General features: G+C 41.7%; 1 protein-coding gene across 9 annotated transcripts in view; it reads right to left on the bottom strand.

Annotated features, from left to right (window-relative positions):
* Positions 1-2,763: 2,763 nt before the first annotated feature.
* Positions 2,764-14,407, bottom strand: part of LOC110509295 (ubiquitin carboxyl-terminal hydrolase 20) — a 46,183-nt gene continuing 34,539 nt past the window's right edge. For 8 of the 9 annotated variants that reach the window (XM_036967478.1, XM_036967481.1, XM_036967480.1 and 5 more), the window contains 4 exons: positions 13,956-14,058; positions 13,553-13,621; positions 11,454-11,617; positions 2,764-5,023 (listed from right to left, as the gene is read on the bottom strand). In XM_036967478.1, coding sequence (XP_036823373.1) covers positions 11,460-11,617; positions 13,553-13,621; positions 13,956-14,058 — 330 coding nt within the window. In that variant the 3' untranslated portion in view covers positions 2,764-5,023; positions 11,454-11,459. The remainder of the gene's footprint in view (positions 5,024-11,453; positions 11,618-13,552; positions 13,622-13,955; positions 14,059-14,407) is intronic. The other variant, XR_005040379.1, reaches the window with a different exon arrangement.

The following is a 14,407-nucleotide window of genomic DNA, read 5'->3' as shown; positions in this document are numbered from 1 at the left end:
ATCTTTACTGTGTCAGAAAATGAAGTAACATTATGATAAACACTGTTCGTACAATATTTGCACCTCTGCAGTCAGAGATGCACAGAACACCGGATTGTTACGCCCAAACACAATCTGTACAGGAACATATGTCATTACTCTCAGACAGCTGGTGTAGACAGTCACACACATGCAGTAGTCAAGAGGCTGCAGTCAGAGGCACACATGCCAATGTTTTGAAACAGTGGAGCGATCCAGCATTAGTCTTATGTGGGTTGGTCAAAGAGAGAATGAGAGGTATACATTACCCCTCCCACTTACCTTGTATGTTGTTTCACTGCTCCTTTCTGCAAAGGATGATCCGTGTGCTCTTCTATCCTCTCTCCTCCTGTTATTTTCTCTCCTCCCTTCTCTCCTTAGTCATCTCTATCTGCCTCGGTCTGGATTAGCATGATACAGCCAGAGCCATGCATAGGGGATGAGACTATGACATCATAGTCTCACACAGCGAGACAACACTGTTCTGTCTCGCTCTCTCACACACAAGTTTCACAAAGCATACATGCGTGCCAACACACACACACCCAAAACACGTCCGCAAACATGTGCACTCACGCACAGACAAGAAAAGGTCACCAAAGCATCAAGGGAGTGTCCAATTAGATTATTTTACCCAGCATGCAGCATAAGGGATCAGTGGCTCTTAATGCCCTTGAAAGCTTAATCAATTGGAAATGTCTGAAACGGGAACGTTTTTTATCCAAAAATAAAAATACTGCCCCCTAGTTACAAAAGGTTAATGCCCCTGAAAGCTTAATCAATTGGAAATGTCTGGTCTTCCAGATTACCTATTGATCTGGCCATCATTCCAACATTAAAAATTATGTTTTAATACCGAGATTATGAATCATAATATTCTCTTCCATTATTATAAATATCTTGAAAGATGGCAGACTGTTAGCGCTGATCATTATAACAAGATATTAAACCACTACTTAGCGTATACTTTGGGGTGTGGCAGTGGGATAGATCAGCAGTCAACAATATTTTTTGCACTGGCAGGGGCTTGATATATATACAGTGGGGAGAACAAGTATTTGATACACTGCCGATTTTGCAGGTTTTCCTACTCACAAAGTATGTAGAGGTCTGTCATTTTTATCATAGGTACACTTCAACGGTGAGAGACGGAATCTAAAACAAAAATCCAGAAAATCACATTGTATGATTTTTAAGTAATTCATTTGCATTTTATTGCATGACATAAGTATTTGATACATCAGAAAAGCAGAACTTAATATTTGGTACAGAAACCTTTGTTTGCAATTACAGAGATCATACATTTCCTGTAGTTCTTGACCAGGTTTGCACACACTGCAGCAGGGATTTTGGCCCACTCCTCCATACAGACCTTCTCCATATCCTTCAGGTTTCGGGGCTGTCGCTCGGCAATATGGACTTTCAGCTCCCTCCAAATATTTTCTATTGGGTTCAGGTCTGGAGACTGGCTAGGCCACTCCAGGACCTTGAGATGCTTCTTACAGAGCCACTCCTTAGTTGCCCTGGCTGTGTCTTTCGGGTCTTTGTCATGCTGGAAGACCCAGCCACGACCCATCTTCAATGCTCTTACTGAGGGAAGGAGGTTGTTGGCCAAGATCTTGCGATACATGGCCCCATCCATCCTCCCCTCAATACGGTGCAGTCATCCTGTCCTCTTTGCAGAAAAGCATCCCCAAATAATGATGTTTCCACCTCCATGCTTCACAGTTGGGATGGTGTTCTTGGGGTTGTAGTCATCCTTCTTCTTTCTCCAAACACGGCGAGTGGAGTTTAGACCAAAAAGCTCTATTTTTGTCTCATCAGACCACATTCCTCCTCTGGATCATCCAGATGGTCATTGGCAAACTTCAGACGGGCCTGGACATGCGCTGGCTTGAGCAGGGGGACTTTGCGTGCGCTGCAGGATTTTAATCCATGACGGCGTAGTGTGTTACTAATGGTTTTCTTTGAGACTGTGGTCCCAGCTCTCTTCAGGTCATTGACCAGGTCCTGCCGTGTAGTTCTGGGCTGATCCCTCACCTTCCTCATGATCATTGATGCCCCACGAGGTGAGATCTTGCATGGAGCCCCAGGCCGAGGGTGATTGACCGTCATCTTGAACTTCTTCCATTTTCTAATAATTGCGCCAACAGTTGTTGCCTTCTCACCAAGCTGCTTGCCTATTGTCTTGTAGCCCAACCCAGCCTTGTGCAGGTCTACAATTTTATCCCTGATGTCCTTACACAGCTGTCTGGTCTTGGCCATTGTGGAGAGGTTGGAGTCTGTTTGATTGAGTGTGTGGACAGGTGTCTTTTATACAGGTAACGAGTTTAAACAGGTGCAGTTAATACAGGTAATGAGTGGAGAACAGGAGGGCTTCTTAAAGAAAAACTAACAGGTCTGTGAGAGCCGGAATTCTTAGTGGTTGGTAGGTGATGAAATACTTATGTCATGCAATAAAATGCAAATTAATTACTTAAAAATCATACAATGTGGTTTTCTGGATTTTTGATTCCGTCTCTCACAGTTGAAGTGTACCTATGTTAAAAATTACAGACCTCTACATGCTTTGTAAGTAGGAAAACCTGCAAAATCGGCAGTGTATCAAATACCTGTTCTCCCCACTGTATACATTTTCAAGCCCCTGCCAGTGCAAAAAAAATCTCCTGGTTCTAATTCAACACTGTACTGCGGCTATGTGTGAAAACAAGTGTGAAAATATGATTACACACCAAAATACACAGGCAAATGAAAGAAGCCTTTTAATCATATAATCATTACATCAGTTTTACAGACACTCATCTGAGTTTGGATGTACCACGAAGACAAACAGCATCAATAGATCATCATTGCTGTGACCATGACAGACACACTATAGTCATTGAAAAACAAGTTGATTAATTACTATTATTATTTTGGATAAAGACAGAGGCGAGTCATTATCTACGCAATCAATTCCACCACAGCAATGTTAAATCATCAACAAGTGAAAATAAAACTCTTACAAGCGAGTGTGTGTGTGTGTGTGCAAACAACCCAACATAAACACACCAACCAGGAATTCAGAAGTGAGGTGAATTAAGATAAGTAGCGTTTTAAAAACGTTGGAATAATACTGCAGCACAAGGATCGTCACTGTAGTCCACTGTCATAACAAATTTACAATGCTTTAGCAACCTATCAGCAGACTTTAATAATAATAACAACAACAATAATAACTCTAAGGTGCCTGAGCACAGATAGACAGCCAGAAATGTTTCATTGCACTTCTCTATAAAAAAAAAACATCTGTACCAAATTGACAAAAATACAGTACAAAAAAATTATATATATTATATATCTATTTTAAAAAGGGGAAAAAATTACATTATCTTTTTAAAAAACGACATAATTACTCTTTGGACACTGACATACCACTTACCAGCACGGCAGCACAGAATCACTCAGATGTTTTTCAAACCTCTACTTTTAGGTTCAAACACTGTTTGGACCGACTAGACAGCATCCATTACATAGCATTGCTACAGTAGCCATTGACACGCTTGAACGCATGTCATTTAACCATTAAACGGTTAGTTGGCATACTCAGGGAAATCAGGGGAAGCTCTTAATGACATCATCTCTTGTCAAAGTACATAACATCGTCCTACCTACCAAAAACAAAAAACAAGTTTGAACCTCTGTTTTAGCGTGCAGTATATACATGCACAGTAAAGGGATGAGGGGGATTATAATATTTGACATTTTAAGTCATTTAGCAGACACGCTCATCCAGAGCAACACACAGGAGCAATTAGGGGGAAGTGCCTTGCTCAAGGGCACATTGACAGACTTTTCACTTAGTCAGCTTGGAGATTCCAACCAGAGACTTCTCGGTTACTGGCCCAATGCTCTTAACAGCTAGGCTACCTGCCGCCCATATTTTCCAAGCAGAAGGACGAGTGCAGACAGGTGCAGGCTAGTAAACTGGGGGAGTGGTGAATTCTGGGATATGGAGTTTTGCTGAGCTGAGAAGTACGAGACATCTGAGCAACACTCACTTTAGACGGGTGACCGACAACTCTTTACACCTCTTCCACACCTACCCCTCCAAGTGGACGGGATCTCCCCCCTCTCTTTCCTCTCCTCCTAGCCTGATATCCTATCCTAAACTGGGGCTGCAGAAACCGGAGGGTTGGTAGACCATAGATTTGGTAAGACAGCACAAATAGACTTGGGAACAGTCTATTCTCCCACACTAAGGAATGGAGAGAGAGAGAGACAATAACCTAATCTGCTTGTTCACACGGTATGTCAATTTACACTACTAAGGGTTATTGATGGGATAAGCCTCGATCTGTATGACTTAAATAAATAAATTGACTATGCGATGAGACGCCACGAGTCACGAAAATCTGACAACTTTGCAGTTGTCCTCGGAAAGGGAGTGGAACACTTCAACAAGACCGCAACATTCAACACGCTCTGGACAGCCTTTTTTAAAAAATTTTACATCCATCCTCTTCCATCGTCTCGGAGTGACAAACGTGTAGTCATTGAATGTTTGTTGTTTGGGGCCTGCAGCAAAAAAAGATTAGTACAAGTTCACCCGAGTTGTCAAGTAGCAATTAACACTGATGATGTCACGCCCCTCGGCACGCCTCCCTCTGCCTCTCGTCTGAGTGCAGGACACCATTAACGATATGACTCACCTACTACAGTAGTACAGCAGCAATTTAGATTTTGATGTCACCAACCTACTGCAACTACCACAATAGCTTCGAAGACATTGTGTCACATAATGTATATGTTCTTACTAAAACATCTTAAGAGTTAAATAAATAACACCTTTTCTACTACACTATGATGATAATTGACCAATATGTCTTCCTGCACAGGTAATAGAATAAGGCGCGTTGCTACATTTTACAAAGTGCTCACAATAAGGCTTCTCTTCACCCAGGTGCAAATCAACCACCTCAGCTCCAGTGAGGGCTAGTGTACAGGGGTGTCAAACACAGACAACCTATAAGGGAAGGAAAGAAAACATTCTTATAAAAAGAGGAAAATACATCAAGGGCAACGGACTTGAATTGTGTGTATTCTGGTGGATTAAGCATTTTTTTTGTAGAATTGCATGTTTTAATGTGCAAGACCAATTCCCCTCCGTCTTAATGTGCAATCTAGTTACAGTATCTGGAATCTCAAGTTGTCCAGAATTACGTTTATTAACTACATCAAGTGCATTGCCTTCCTTGTTCTTTTCACATTGAGGCACACCCATTAACCACACATACCCTATCCCGCAATGGAGGAATGTAGTAACTCATGAGAACGACCAGAGCTACGTGAGAACAATGGTACCAGACAGTTAAAGGAGCCAAAAGGTCCAGTACTGAAAGTGTTTGGGGAAAATGGTAATGTTTATGCAGCCTCCTCCTTAGACCTGAGTGGTGTGTGTGTGTGTGTGTGTGTGTGTGTGTGTGTGTGTGTGTGTGTGTGTGTGTATGTGTATGTGTGTGTGTGTGTGTATGTGTGTGTGTGTGTGTGTGTGTGTGTGTGTATATAGTGCATTCGGAAAGTATTCAGACCGCTTTACTTTACTTTTTTATTCCAAAATGGATTCAATTGTTTTTTTTCTCAAATCTACAGTGGGGCAAAAAAGTATTTAGTCAGCCACCAACTGTGCAAGTTCTCCCACTTAAAAAGATGAGAGAGGTCTGTAATTTTCATCATAGGTACACTTCAACTATGACAGACAAAATGAGAAAAAAAATCCAGAAAATCACATTGTAGGATTTTTTATGAATTTATTTGCAAATTATGGTGGAAAATAAGTATTTGGTCACCTACAAACAAGCAGGATTTCTGGCTCTCACAGACCTGTAACTTCTTCTTTAAGAGGCTCCTCTGTCCTCCACTCGTTACCTGTATTAATGGCACCTGTTTGTACTTGTTATCAGTATAAAAGACACCTGTCCACAACCTCAAACAGTCACACTCCAAACTCCACTATGGCCAAGACCAGAGAGCTGTCAAAGGACACCAGAAACAAAATTGTAGACCTGCACCAGGCTGGGAAGACTGAATCTGCAATAGGTAAGCAGCTTGGTTTGAAGAAATCAACTGTGGGAGCAATTATTAGGAAATGGAAGACATAAAAGACCACTGATAATTTCCCTCGATCTGGGGCTCCACGCAAGATCTCACCCCGTGGGGTCAAAATGATCACAAGAACGGTGAGCAAAAATCCCAGAACCACACGGGGGGACCTAGTGAATGACCTGCAGAGAGCTGGGACCAAAGTAACAAAGCCTACCATCAGTAACACACTACGCCACCAGGGACTGAAATCCTGCAGTGCCATACCATACCTACTGTGAAGCATGGGGTGGAAACATCATGCTTTGGGGCTGTTTTTCTGCAAAGGGACCAGGACGACTGATCCGTGTAAAGGAAAGAATGAATGGCCATGTATCGTGAGATTTTGAGTGAAAACCTCCTTCCATCAGCAAGGGCATTGAAGATGAAACGTGGCTGGGTCTTTCAGCATGACAATGATCCCAAACACACCGCCCGGGCAACGAAGGAGTGGCTTCGTAAGAAGCATTTCATGGTCCTGGAGTGGCATAGCCAGTCTCAAGATCTCAACCCCATAGAAATTATTTGGAGGGAGTTGAAAGTCCGTGTTGCCCAGCAACAGCCCCAAAACGTCACTGCTCTAGAGGAGATCTGCATGGAGGAATGGGCCAAAATACCAGCAACAGTGTGTGAAAACCTTGTGAAGACTTACAGAAAACGTTTGACCTCTGTCATTGCCAACAAAGGGTATATAACAAAGTATTGAGATAAACTTTTGTTATTGACCAAATACTTATTTTCCACCATAATTTGCAAATAAATTAATAAAAAATCCTACAATGTGATTTTCTGGATTTTTTTTCCCTCATTTTGTCTGTCATAGTTGTGTACCAATGATGAAAATTACAGGCCTCTCTCATATTGTTAAGTGGGAGAACTTGCACAATTGGTGGCTGACTAAATACTTTTTTGCCCCACTGTACTTCCAAAGTTGTGGCAGAATGGCTTAAGGACAACAAAGTTAACGCCATCACAAAGCACTGACCTCAATCATACAGAAAATGTGTGGGCAGAACTGAAAAAGTGTGTGCGAGCAAGGAGGCCTACAAACTTTACTCAGTTACACCAGCTCTGTCAGGAGGAATGGGTCAAAATTCACCCAAATTTGACCCAAGTTAAACAATTCAAAGGCAATGCTACCAAATACTAATTGAGTGTATGTAAACTTCTAACCCACTGGGAATGTGCTGAAAGAAATAAAAGCTGAAATAAATCATTCTCTGTACTATTATGCTGACATTCCACATTCTTAAAATAAGTAGTGATCCTAAATGACCTAAGGATTAAATGTTAGAATTGTGAAAAATGTGTTTAAATGTATTCTGACTTCAACTGTGTGTGTGTATATACAGTGCCTTGCGAAAGTATTCGGCCCCCTTGAACTTTGCGACCTTTTGCCACATTTCAGGCTTCAAACATAAAGATATAAAACTGTATTTTTTTGTGAAGAATCAACAACAAGTGGGACACAATCATGAAGTGGAACGACATTTATTGGATATTTCAAACTTTTTTAACAAATCAAAAACTGAAAAATTGGGCGTGCAAAATTATTCAGCCCCTTTACTTTCAGTGCAGCAAACTCTCTCCAGAAGTTCAGTGAGGATCTCTGAATGATCCAATGTTGACCTAAATGACTAATGATGATAAATACAATCCACCTGTGTGTAATCAAGTCTCTGCATAAATGCACCTGCACTGTGATAGTCTCAGAGGTCCGTTAAAAGCGCAGAGAGCATCATGAAGAACAAGGAACACACCAGGCAGGTCCGAGATACTGTTGTGAAGAAGTTTAAAGCCGGATTTGGATACAAAAAGATTTCCCAAGCTTTAAACATCCCAAGGAGCACTGTGCAAGCGATAATATTGAAATGGAAGGAGTATCAGACCACTGCAAATCTACCAAGACCTGGCCGTCCCTCTAAACTTTCAGCTCATACAAGGAGAAGACTGATCAGAGATGCAGCCAAGAGGCCCATGATCACTCTGGATGAACTGCAGAGATCTACAGCTGAGGTGGGAGACTCTGTCCATAGGACAACAATCAGTCGTATATTGCACAAATCTGGCCTTTATGGAAGAGTGGCAAGAAGAAAGCCATTTCTTAAAGATATCCATAAAAAGTGTTGTTTAAAGTTTGCCACAAGCCACCTGGGAGACACACCAAACATGTGGAAGAAGGTGCTCTGGTCAGATGAAACCAAAATTGAACTTTTTGGCAACAATGCAAAACGTTATGTTTGGCGTAAAAGCAACACAGCTGAACCCACCATCCCCACTGTCAAACATGGTGGTGGCAGCATCATGGTTTGGGCCTGCTTTTCTTCAGCAGGGACAGGGAAGATGGTTAAAATTGATGGGAAGATGGATGGAGCCAAATCCAGGACCATTCTGGAAGAAAACCTGATGGAGTCTGCAAAAGACCTGAGACTGGGACGGAGATTTGTCTTGCGAAAGTATTCGGCCCCCTTGAACTTTGCGACCTTTTGCCACATTTCAGGCTTCAAACATAAAGATATAAAACTGTATTTTTTTGTGAAGAATCAACAACAAGTGGGACACAATCATGAAGTGGAACGACATTTATTGGATATTTCAAACTTTTTTAACAAATCAAAAACTGAAAAATTGGGCGTGCAAAATTATTCAGCCCCTTTACTTTCAGTGCAGCAAACTCTCTCCAGAAGTTCAGTGAGGATCTCTGAATGATCCAATGTTGACCTAAATGACTAATGATGATAAATACAATCCACCTGTGTGTAATCAAGTCTCCGCATAAATGCACCTGCACTGTGATAGTCTCAGAGGTCCGTTAAAAGCGCAGAGAGCATCATGAAGAACAAGGAACACACCAGGCAGGTCCGAGATACTGTTGTGAAGAAGTTTAAAGCCGGATTTGGATACAAAAAGATTTCCCAAGCTTTAAACATCCCAAGGAGCACTGTGCAAGCGATAATATTGAAATGGAAGGAGTATCAGACCACTGCAAATCTACCAAGACCTGGCCGTCCCTCTAAACTTTCAGCTCATACAAGGAGAAGACTGATCAGAGATGCAGCCAAGAGGCCCATGATCACTCTGGATGAACTGCAGAGATCTACAGCTGAGGTGGGAGACTCTGTCCATAGGACAACAATCAGTCGTATATTGCACAAATCTGGCCTTTATGGAAGAGTGGCAAGAAGAAAGCCATTTCTTAAAGATATCCATAAAAAGTGTTGTTTAAAGTTTGCCACAAGCCACCTGGGAGACACACCAAACATGTGGAAGAAGGTGCTCTGGTCAGATGAAACCAAAATTGAACTTTTTGGCAACAATGCAAAACGTTATGTTTGGCGTAAAAGCAACACAGCTGAACCCACCATCCCCACTGTCAAACATGGTGGTGGCAGCATCATGGTTTGGGCCTGCTTTTCTTCAGCAGGGACAGGGAAGATGGTTAAAATTGATGGGAAGATGGATGGAGCCAAATCCAGGACCATTCTGGAAGAAAACCTGATGGAGTCTGCAAAAGACCTGAGACTGGGACGGAGATTTGTCCAACAAGACAATGATCCAAAACATAAAGCAAAATCTACAATGGAATGGTTCAAAAATAAACATATCCAGGTGTTAGAATGGCCAAGTCAAAGTCCAGACCTGAATCCAATCGAGAATCTGTGGAAAGAACTGAAAACTGCTGTTCACAAATGCTCTCCATCCAACCTCACTGAGCTCGAGCTGTTTTGCAAGGAGGAATGGGAAAAAATGTCAGTCTCTCGATGTGCAAAACTGATAGAGACATACCCCAAGCGACTTACAGCTGTAATCGCAGCAAAAGGTGGCGCTACAAAGTATTAACTTAAGGGGGCTGAATAATTTTGCACGGCCAATTTTTCAGTTTTTGATTTGTTAAAAAAGTTTGAAATATCCAATAAATGTCGTTCCACTTCATGATTGTGTCCCACTTGTTGTTGATTCTTCACAAAAAAATACAGTTTTATATCTTTATGTTTGAAGCCTGAAATGTGGCAAAAGGTCGCAAAGTTCAAGGGGGCCGAATACTTTCGCAAGGCACTGTATAGTGTGTCTTAGGTGCATGTGTGTGGGAAACCGTCAGTGGGAAGCAATAATATGTAAGTGTACTTCAGAAAGTATTCATACCCCTTCACTCATTCCACATTCTGTTGTGTTACAGCCTGAATTCAAAATGAAATTCAAAGTAAATAAAAAAATCTCACATCTACACACAATACTCCATAATGACAAAGTGAAAACATGTTTTTAGAAATTTTTATTGAAATTTAAATACAGAAATATCTCATTTACAAAAGTATTCACACCCCTGAGTCAATAAATGTAAGAGTCCATGCAATTTATTATGTGACTTGTTAAGTAATGTGTTGTATTGTATTCCCCCCCCCCCATTTATTTTTATTCAGGACAAAAAGTGAATTGGAAAATAAAAACATGGAATCAATTTTAAATTCAAGCTGTAACACAACAAAATGTGAAAGTAGTGAAGGAGTGTGAATACTTTCTGAATGCACTGCATGTGTATGATTGAGTGTGCTTGTTTGTATGTGTGCTTACCTGTATATGTTTTGTTGTGGCAGAATCAGAATTCTTTAGGTAACATTGATAAATAAGATGTTTTATCAATTTTCACAAGTATGCTTATGTGGGAAAGTTACTTGGGCCCCAGAGAGGGGAGAGGTCAGGCTTGTCTTCTTATGGGAATGTGCCTGGAACTATTACATGTCCCCTCTGAGGTTGCTCTTCTCTTGATTTAGTGTATGAACTAAGAGGCTCACTGTCTCTGTGATCTTGTCCAGGAGGGGGTTTAATTTGAGATGGGAGGGAGTATCTAGAATTGACAATTGATATATGCCATTGGATAAGGTAATGGTTTGGTACTATGTTGTACCAAGAACGAGATAAGAACTTTGTTTAGAAGACCAAACTGAACGATAATTTATAGCTAATGCTGTCTGGCTATGGGATTCTCCTCTTTCAAGTAAAGTCTTACTTTGTAATGTTCATAAGATCTGTTATTCGTCATGTGAGTTGAGATGGGTGTGTCTTGGCTATAAATGATACTAAGAACTGTTTTGTAAGCACTCTCAGAGAATTCATCTATAGACACTGAATTGATCTGAGAGTCACAGGGCTATGGTGAAGCTCATATAATTAAAGATGGACTTTATGATATAACTCTGACTTGTGTGTGGTTTGCTCTCTCATTATTTGGTAATACAGGAAATTATCACGACAGTCTGTAAACACAACGTGTGTATTGGGTGCTTGTATGTGTGTGTGTGTGTGCTGTGACTCACCATTTCTCAGAGTGCCCTGGTCTCTGCCTCGATCTTCCTCTCTCCATGCAGGCTGTCTGTGTTGGTGGCCGGCACCGTCTGTCTCACTGCAATCTCAGGCCCTCCACTATAAATACCGAGGAGATACTGCCACGTCTCCTCTGAGATCTGACCATAGTCAGCCCCTAGGAGCACACACCAAGGCGTGTTAACATACACTACACTGAGTATATCAAACATTAGGAGCACCCCACAAGGATCATATGGTCATTTAGCTATTTGATATACAGTGCATTCGGGAAAGTATTCAGACCCCTTGACTTTTTCCAATTTGTTTTATGTTACAGCCTTACTCTAAAATGGATTAAAAAAAGAGTTGTATCCCCTCAATTTACACACAATACTCCATAACAACGAAGTGAAAACAGGTTTAGAAATTTTTGCCAAAAAATAAATGTACAAATATATGAAATACCTTATTTACATAAATATTCAAAACCTTTGCTATGAGACTCGAAATTTAGCTCAGGTGCATCCAGATTCCACTGATCTTTCTTAAGATGTTTCTACAACTTGATTAGAGTCCACTTGTGGTAAATGCAACTGATTGGACATGATTTGGAAAGGCGCACACCTGTCTAAAAAGGTCCCACAGTTGACAGTGCATGTCAGAGCAGAAACCAAGCGATGAGGTCAAAGGAATTGTCCGTAGAGCTCCGAGACAGGATTGTGTCGAGGAACAGATCTGGGGAATGGTACCAAAACATTTCTACAGCATTGAAAATCCAAGAACACAGTGGTCTCCGTCATTCTTAAATGGAAGAAGTTTGGAACCACCAAGACTCTTCCTAGAGCAGGCCGCCTGGCCAAACTAAGCAATCAGGGGAGAAGGGCCTTTGTCGGGGAGGTGACCAAGAACCCAGTGGTCACTTTGACAGAGCTCTAGAGTTCCTCTGTGGAGAGGGGAGAACCTTCCAGAAGGACAACCATCTCTGCAGCACTCCACCAATCAGGCCTTTATGGTAGAGTGGCCAGACGGAAGCCACTCCTCAGTGAAAGGCACATGACAGCCCACATTGAGTTTGCCAAAAGGACTCTGACCATGAGAAACAAGATTCTCTGGTCTGATGAAACCAAGATTGAACTCTTTGGCCTGAATGCCAAGGGTCACGTTTGGAGGAAATGATGGCAGCATCAAGCTGTAGGGATGTTTTTCAGAGGCAGGGACTGGGAGACTAGTCAGGATCGAGGGAAAGATGAATGAAGCAAAGTACAGTGAGATCCTTGGTGAAAACCTGCTCCAGATGGCTCAGGATCTCAGACTGGGTTCTCCTTCCAAAAAGAAAACAACACTAAGCACACAGCCAAGACAAAACAGGAGTGGCTTCGGAACAAGTCTCAATTTCCTTCAGTGGCCTAGCCAGAGCCCAGACTTGAACCTGATCGAAAAACTCTGGATAGACCTGAAAATAGCTGTGGAGCGACGTAACAACATGTGGAAAAAGGCAACATTAAGGACACCTCCCCCTTTCGCCCTCAGAACAGCCTCAGTTCATCGGGGTATGGCTTTTATAAGGTGTCAAAAGTATTCCACAGGGATGCTGCCCCATGCCGACTCCAGTGCTTCCCACAGTTGTGTTAAGTTGGCAGGATGTCTTTTGGGTGGTGGACCATTCTTGATACACACATTAAACTTTTTAGCGTAAAAAACCCAGCAACATTGCATTTCTTGACAAACCGGTGTGCCTGGCACCAACTACCATACCCTGTTTAAAGGCACTTAAATATTTTGTCGTGCCCACCATTCACCTCTGAATGGCACACACACAATCCATGTCTCAACCGTCTCAAGGCTTAAAAATCCTTCTTTATCCTGTCTCCTCCCATTCATCTTAACAAGTGACATCAATAAGAGATCATAGCTTTTGCCTGGATTCACCTGGTCAGTCTGTCAAGGAAAGAGTCGGTGTTCCTAATGTTTTGTACACTCTGTGTGTACAGACGTGCGCGCGCACACACACACACACACGGTGTATTCCAATATACACAGAAGCGCAAGTACCCACAGACCGACCAACCAACCCACACAATGTGAATATGTATGAGAATACACTGCTTACCTTGCTTGAGCTGTACATGTCCCCCTTTCATGACACCAATCTTACTGTTGTCAATAGGACCAGGGGGCTCTGAGAAAACAATGACCAACATAAACAAACACCAACAAAAGCTTTAGTGTTGTTACTGAGGAACATTGCAGACTGTATTTATTCATCTGTAGCTCAGTTGGTAGAGCATGGCGCTTGTAACGCCAGGATAGTGGGTTGATTCCCGGGACAACCCATTTTAAAGTGTGTGCACGCATGACTTTGGACAAAAGCATCTGCTAAATAGCATATATTATTATTACATATCTGGTCTGCACAGAGGATACAATATGATAAGGATGGTGTACTGAGGTAATTCAGCTCTTAGCTTCTGTTGGTACTATAATGCCTGGTATCTATTCTCATAGAATCCTACCATTGTCTTTGCCCTTGACAAAGCTCTCCCACTCTCTGAACCACTGCATACTGATACACAGGATGACTGTAGGAGCCTCCTCCGCTTGGAACTCTTTATTCAACTGGAGAGACCGAGAGAGGGCACAAACACACAGGGATTTTTCTACCATTGAAATCCTTGGGCGGGCCGCTTAATAACTAAACAGTTTTTTTTTTAATGAAATGGAAAATGCTTTGTGTAAACTTAAACGGCTAAACAACATAACATATTTAGAAAATATTAATGGATCTATATATATTTTTTTAGAATATAATCTTCGAGAACTAACAATCACCAAAATAAAAGCTAGACAGTCAGGGAGAATTGAAAACTCCAAAAACAATTCACTTATCTGTACAGATTTAGTTATTATGTTTGAGCAAAAGAACATAGCAATATCCATGGCAAAATGCATAGAATTGCAGGAAATT

Source organism: Oncorhynchus mykiss, chromosome Y (assembly GCF_013265735.2).
Source record: "Oncorhynchus mykiss isolate Arlee chromosome Y, USDA_OmykA_1.1, whole genome shotgun sequence".
Taxonomy (NCBI): Eukaryota; Metazoa; Chordata; class Actinopteri; order Salmoniformes; family Salmonidae; genus Oncorhynchus; species Oncorhynchus mykiss.
Note: the sequence above shows the minus strand (reverse complement) of the source record. Positions and strands in the feature narration are given on the sequence as shown.